Here is a 7,202-nt window from a genome sequence, read left to right as displayed (position 1 = left end):
TATCCATAAAAAGGGGTGCTTAAAAGTGCTGCTAACTGCTGTGACACAAAACACTATTGATATTTATTATTGCAACCATGGTTGCAACTGTGGTCGTGTTATTTAGAATTAAGCTTTTTAACATTTTAATTAAATAGTGATTGTGACTTAGGGAGAGAGAACAACACAAGACAACTCAAAATTATTTGTAATTCCAAATTTAGGTTGCAAATGCTAACTGCAACCATGTCACCTGTTGATAATACTTATCCCAGAGACTTCAGTTATACTGATTGTCTTCAATGAAAGACACAGAGGGACACGTTGGAGCCCCCTTTAGGTAATTCTGAACCCTCTTTTTTGATGTGATGAGAAATGGATTGTCTAATCTAAAAAGACTGTTTGATTGGATTTTGGACTAGGATTTCAATGGAAGATCATGCACGTTTGGATAATATTGCTTTAGTTTGTCCACAGGATAAATTTCATCAACAAGCATAAGCATGTTAGACGTGATCTGACTGTCAGTTGAGACGTTTATTTTTCCCAGGGCTTGAATCAACTGTAATATATTTTTTTTCTTCCTGGGAATAAACCCAAAAGCAAGAACTCAAAAGTCTGTTATCTCCTTAATTCAATTGTTGCTTGTACATAAAATATGTATTTATTTACTCAACAGATGATGGAATATTTTGGTAAAGCTCTTAAAGTGTAACATCTACATCTAAACTGGCTCATTTCATGTCCATTATCTCAGTGTACTGAGGGAAATTTGTGTCCAATTACTGTGCGAAACCCTTAAGAAGCACACGACTATAATTAGATAGTATATTAAGAATTTGGCCTTTTGAGGAGTGGCTGTTGTTTCAGGCCAAAATCTGAAGGTGTGGCTAACCGTTTTTTTTCTTTTTAATTCTTAAACCAGTCAGTGACTCCTCGCACCCTGTAGATGGAGCCATTGTAATACTGGGGAAGAAACACCCATCAGACGAGAAACACAGCACTTCTATATCATCATCCCGGAATGAGAAGAAACCTCACACATTTAATTACATGTAACTTTTAATTGATTGTTCCTCGCTTTCTTGTGTATAAGTGTGAATCCCAAACACTGATGCTTTTTTTACACGTTTGCTCCGTGAAGAATAGTTATTTCGTACATCTGAATGACTTTTTCTAAGAAGAATCTCAATATAATTTCCAGATTAGATTTTTTTTTTTCATTCTTACATTAATTTGATTTGTGGGCCTTTTGGCAACAATCAGTTGACCATGTCACAGCACAAAAAGCACAGGTGGAACTATTACAGATGATTGCACACTTACAGACTGTTGCTATATAATGTTGCATTTAGGTCGAACAGGGCTACAACTCTGTTTGACATGGCAGTAGGGGTCTAGCACTCAGGACTGCACAATCCCCCTCTCTGTCAGTCTGTATTTGGTTAAAGCAACGACTGGTGTTTTACAGAGCAGCTAAGCCGAGGATATAAACGGTTTGCCACTATGACACTCCTGCCAGTATGACACACGTTATAGAACATGGTGAAATCAAACTAATGGATTGTACTGAACTGGATTGAACTACATTTATTGACTTTTTATTAACATTCACAACTGTAGGACAACTCTTAATTATGACAAATTATTAAAAGTTTCCAAAGGGCAAACGAGACTGACTTAGAAAGGTGCTACAACAAACGGGCTATGAGAATTTAATCCGCAAAGATTTATTGTCAACAAAGAAATCAGAGGTGAACTGAGCCAGTTTAAAGATTTTAAGAGAAACTGCTTGAAAAAAGGAGTGTGAGAAGGAGCGAGAGAGGGAGTTGCGGTTTGTCAGTAAGAACCAGTTACTCTGAGATTCTGGTGGATGGAGGTGGACGGATGGAGGGAGGGGAGCTGAGAGGATAAATGCGCTCTTTCATTTCAAAGAGAGAAATCCGTTTCCAGTGGCACATATCTACACCGACAGAGACGCTGGAGAATCGAGATTTTTATAGAAAATTTAAGAAACTACGCTGAGAGGATCATGAATGAATTGCCATCGAAACCGCACACAACAATTGAGCTTGAACTTTGGGCTTGAGGAGCGGAGTATCTGTTAGAAGAGAGCCTGATCTTCAAAGACGCGCTCCAGAGTCCCGAGGGATAAAGCCCGCTGCTGATCAATCGTTTAAGAAGGTGTTACACATTTGTAATGGTTCATTGGTTCTGAAGTGCGGAACTTGTTGGATGGGACAGGTGCAGGGATTTCCACGGCCAAACCATGGATTACTGAAGTGTCAAAAACGGTTTTTTTTTCTTCTTAACCATAAAGACAGTTCAAATGCAAATCTGAAGACTGAAATATAATGAGTTCAAGAGGCTGTAATAGCCGAAACCATAAATAACAACTATCATCTTTAATATTTTAATTCAAACTTTTTTTTTTGACAATCTTGTTATAAGAAGTTATAAGATCTGGAAACTTTTTTTGTAAACGAACCAATCCTGAAGTGAGTCACACATGTACAACCGAAATGCCGCCGTTTGACCGGATTTTACGCATCTCTTGAGGAAAGAGAGAGCTGAAAGTGCGGTGGACACATATGCACTGCATCTACCAGCTCAGGGGACACCTCTTTATAAACAGAGTGCAAAGACTGACCAGAGGGGCTGCTTTCATCCGGTTTTAAAAATGGAGCTGCACAGATACTTGTTGTGCCTGGAGTTTGTACTCCTTCTTAAAGGTAAGACGTTTCAGATTGGTGAAGTTTAACCTGTTTTCATTTCCAAAACCTAGCAATCCTTTCATTTTTACATGGGAAATGATAAAGAATGAACCACTGAATGATTGTTTCAGGGCGACAAAGCAGCTTAAATTCTGAACCCCATATAAAACATTTCTCCTTGTAAAGTTAACTTCTTGTTCAAGCTAATTGATGCCTGTTCACTGCCCAATTCCTCCTCCTCCCTCAGCACTTTGTCAGTGGGTCATTAACCTGCTCAGCTTTAACAGACAACATGTGTCAGTAATGGTGTCACACGTGACCCCCTGAGTTTCACAGAGCCTTATTCTGTGACAGTAAACCCCTGACGAGACATTCCTCAGATGTGTGTGCAGAGGAGAAATCAGGCATGTAAAGCAAAAAGCCTGGCCACGCTCCACTTGTCAGATAGATCAAACGTACAGAAAGTAGAGCCCGGCAAAGTCATTGTTTCCGGCTCAATTGTTGATCCTTCAGTAAATCTGTCAGTGAGGTTTGCGCTGAGCACATATTTCACTTTTGTTGGAGACCAGAGGATGTTTGGAAGCATAAGAGATAGAACACCATTTCCCAAAAGGTTGGCACACTATGCGAAATGTAAATAAAAACAAAATGTTTTGTAGATCAGTTAAACATATTTTTTGATTGGACAAAATATCAAATGTCGAAACTCCAAGCTGTGTCATGCTGAAAAAACAAAAACAAAAAAAGTATTTAAATAGTAAAGATGGTGAGTAGTTCAACATTTTAAAAGAACGCCTGAGTAAATAGTTAAGCCATTTAGGAAAAACTTTACTCATGGTAAAGCTGTTAAGAAGTTTGGGGTTACATCAGTTCATTATATAAATCTAAAAAAAATCTGTTCACAAGGGACAAATCTGTAAATATGTATTGAATTGCCATGATCCTCAGGAAGCACTACATTGAAACCAGACACGATTTTGAGCTCAGTAAAACTTCTGAAAACTACCTTCAGCGAACACAGTTCATTGCTGCATCTACAAAGGCAAAGTATCACTTAACCATGATGAGGACGGGAACATGGAGGCAGGACAAACTTGCAAGGCTGCCATGGGGGTCGTCCAGGTTGACATATGAGGGATCCAAGGAGGACGCCCAGGTGGTGGAAGCAGACCATTGAGACCGCTCAAGAGGATGAGCTGCACGGTGAGACCAGAATCTCTCTGGGTTATAGCCAGGTGCATTTGGGACAGGCATAGCTGGGGTTCTTCCAGAGAGCACGGGACACAGATGACGCCTACACCCTTCCTAGAGTCTCAAGACTGCCAAGACACCTGCAGACTCCAAGTCCAGGACTAGCAAGAAGCTTTGCAGACTACATGATAGGATTAGACGTGACATCTGCAGAAAACTGATCTGAAGGAAAATCTTCAGTCACAGGAAAAGGCAAGTCATCTGCAGACTCCATGACCAGAAGGACTGGAGGAACGCCTGCTGCCTCCAGGACTGGCAGGCTGGATGTGTGCAGACATGTGGACTTGGGCTGGCGAGACGACGTCTGCAGACTCCGTAACAAACAGGTCATCTGCAGACACTGGGACCGGCATGGGCAGGATTTCTGCACACTCCTGTGTGGGTTGTGGTGTAATACCCACAGGTGTACCCGCAGACTTGGTAAGGGGTGTCTCACCTCTGAGACTAGAGCTGCACCTGAACTCCGAAGAAGTGGGGACATGTGCCTACAAGGCAAGGAAGTTCTGTGGTGCTGGTACAAGTGTCTCTGGCAGGGACCTATAGGCACAGGCTTTCAGAAGCACTTTGATGGAGGCTACTGCACTGGAAGAGCGTAACAGCGGACCCCATCCGTTGCACCATTATTGATCAGGCAGTGTGAGGAGTGAAGAGCCAGACTGCTGAGAGCATTTTAAAGGCCATTTAAGCTCTCCAGTGAGATAACTCCTCTTCCAATGGGTTAAGTTCAGCAAGGCAAGTCACTGAGGAAGCATCAGTGCTGTGCAGCATATAGACTGAAACAAATAGCCTCGTCTCTATTTTAGAGTAGATTTCTTATGAGTTAGCTCCATGGCTTGCTCCAGCTGGAAGCTGGTGAGCAGGATGCCTGTTTGCTGCATGGTTCATGCTGGTCAGATCCTTCTGTCATGGGGTTGTGGTTAAGAGAGGACCAAAACACAGACAGAAGATTGTAGACTTAGTAGAAAGAATTCAGAACCAACGAGATTGTAAAGAGTCTTACAAAACAAAAGTGATCCAGAGGCAGGAAATCCAAAAAACAATCCAAACAAGAATCCAGACGATGGGTTCGAATAACAAGAAACCAAGCTGGGATAAACAGGACAAAAAGAAACCAGTAGAGAAGACGAGGATCTGACAATGAACAAAGGAAAGCTTTCGTATATACAGAGGAAAGATATTAACCAACACAAAACAGGCGAGTAGCAATGAGTTACTAAAGCCTGGTGTGAAGCAAGGGCAGGAAGCAACAATATCTGAAAAACATTTCAGAATAAAACAGGAAGCCGAGTTAACAGATACAGACAATGACAATCCAAAAGTCCCAAATAAAAATGAAAAAAATCTGAAGAAAAACAAGACAAATCCAGAGACCATGGTATAGTTCAAAAGCCAGTGAGATATACTGTATATAAGGTCTTAAAGCAACATGTCCTTTACTGAAGACCTTGCTTAAGATAGAAAGACAACATCAGACCACATGCTGCATCTATTACAACAGCACTGTAATAAAAGAGACCGGATTCTAAACATCTGGTATCTTACGATACAAAGATTAAAAGATAATAGACTTCAAACTGTAAAGGGGAAAATGCTTTATCATGCAAGAATGGGAAAACATTTTGCTTTTAAACCTACAAAAGTTGATCTCACTTCCAAATGCTGGCAGTTTGAAGAAGTGATGCAGTCCAATGGTAAGCATGCTGTGTCCCAGCTTTTATATTCATTTTGCAGCAAACAGATCTAAATAGTATATATTTGAGTATAAAGAAATACATTCTCTAATTTCTAACATTTGACCTTCTGCATATTTGACTATTTTCTATTGAATGTAGCCTTCAATTGATTTGAAAAGCTTTGTATTCTATTTTCATTTCAAATTAACACACCATACAGACTTTTTTGGAAAGTAGGTTAAACGTATCCTTTTCCAAAAGGTTACTAGTTCATCTCCTCTTACAGCTGACGGACCCTGGCAGCTGTGAAAAATGACCTCGCTGATCATATCAGTCATTTCCATCTCTTAGACTTGAAGTCTAAGGATCCTGTAATAAGGGTCTTGTGCCATGTGTGCTCTTGCTATAGAGCATGAAGATCAGGTGCCCTCCAGTGCTCATGGTCGTTGCGGTAGACTATTCTCGAACACCTCATTGAGCCATTCCTGCTGAGCGGAAAGTGAAGAAAAAGACCATTGTTGTCTACCCAAACTGTGTGATAGTGAGGCTGATAAGCAGTGGGTGAGCTGCTGTATTATAGCATGCAGCCATGAAGCAGAATAAAATCAACAGCCTGAGAGATTGGGCTGTATGTTAAGGGTACGTTTTCTACCTGCACAAATAGTCTCTGAAGTTAATCTGTAGATTATACTGTTGGCATTTTTTTGGCAAATTATAGTGTAATTATCCACGTGGTTCCTTTTCCTGCTCGTTTAGAAACCAAGGAATGAATATAGAATTCAAAAACCCCAAGGTTACATAGTTGGACTCACTGGTACATACCCTTATTTAGAAATACCAGCAGCTTAATGAAGTCTGTGGTTAGATTTTACATCTACATTACATTACCTGTTTCAAACGAAGCATGAACAGACCAACACTTTCCAGCCTTTTTACACGTGTAGCCTCTGCTTTAATTTGTACGCCAGCTTTTATAATATCAGTGTTTGGGCTATTGCCTGTGTGTGGGTTTGTGTCACACAGGAGCATGTACGTGAGTGAGTATGCGTGTAATGTTAATGGTTTCACCAGAGCTCCCCTGATGCGGACAGCAGGCCTCCCGTGTCTGTTATGCTTTACTGAGATGTCAAACACAGGTGTGTGAGTGTGTGTTTGTGTTTAACTCTGTTTCAGCGGTCATTCATAAATCAATGCGATCATTCTCCCTGCTATCATCTAGTTTTTTTACTCCTATTTGCTGACTTTCGTTCCCACTCCCCCTCATCGTCCACCCCCATTCCCCACGAGAGGGTGACAGAGATGAGAACAGAACACGATCGAGATAATGGAGGGAAAACCTGTGAAGGAGGTGAAGTAGCGGGAAATGAATGTGGAACATTATGAGTCATTTAGGGATGATAGAAACAGACAGTCAAGAAGACAACTCAATGCAGGACGTTGCTCAGTCAGGGATGTAAGTCAGAGACTGTGAAACATATAGAATGCCAAATCAAAACTCTGTCCTTAACCCAATGAGTGGTGTCTTTTCTCTGTAGTGCATAAAACGGCTTAACATGGGCAGGAAGAGCAGTCGCCTTACAATCGA

At 40.9% G+C, this 7,202-nt stretch overlaps 1 protein-coding gene across 1 annotated transcript in view; it reads left to right on the top strand.

Annotated features, from left to right (window-relative positions):
• Positions 1 to 1,877: 1,877 nt before the first annotated feature.
• itga10 (integrin, alpha 10) overlaps positions 1,878 to 7,202 on the top strand; it is a 30,690-nt gene continuing 25,365 nt past the window's right edge. The window contains exon 1 of the mRNA XM_075465592.1: positions 1,878 to 2,711. Within this exon, the coding sequence (XP_075321707.1) occupies positions 2,660 to 2,711 (52 nt within the window). The 5' untranslated portion in view covers positions 1,878 to 2,659. The remainder of the gene's footprint in view (positions 2,712 to 7,202) is intronic.

Source organism: Odontesthes bonariensis, chromosome 5 (assembly GCF_027942865.1).
Source record: "Odontesthes bonariensis isolate fOdoBon6 chromosome 5, fOdoBon6.hap1, whole genome shotgun sequence".
Taxonomy (NCBI): Eukaryota; Metazoa; Chordata; class Actinopteri; order Atheriniformes; family Atherinopsidae; genus Odontesthes; species Odontesthes bonariensis.
Note: the sequence above shows the minus strand (reverse complement) of the source record. Positions and strands in the feature narration are given on the sequence as shown.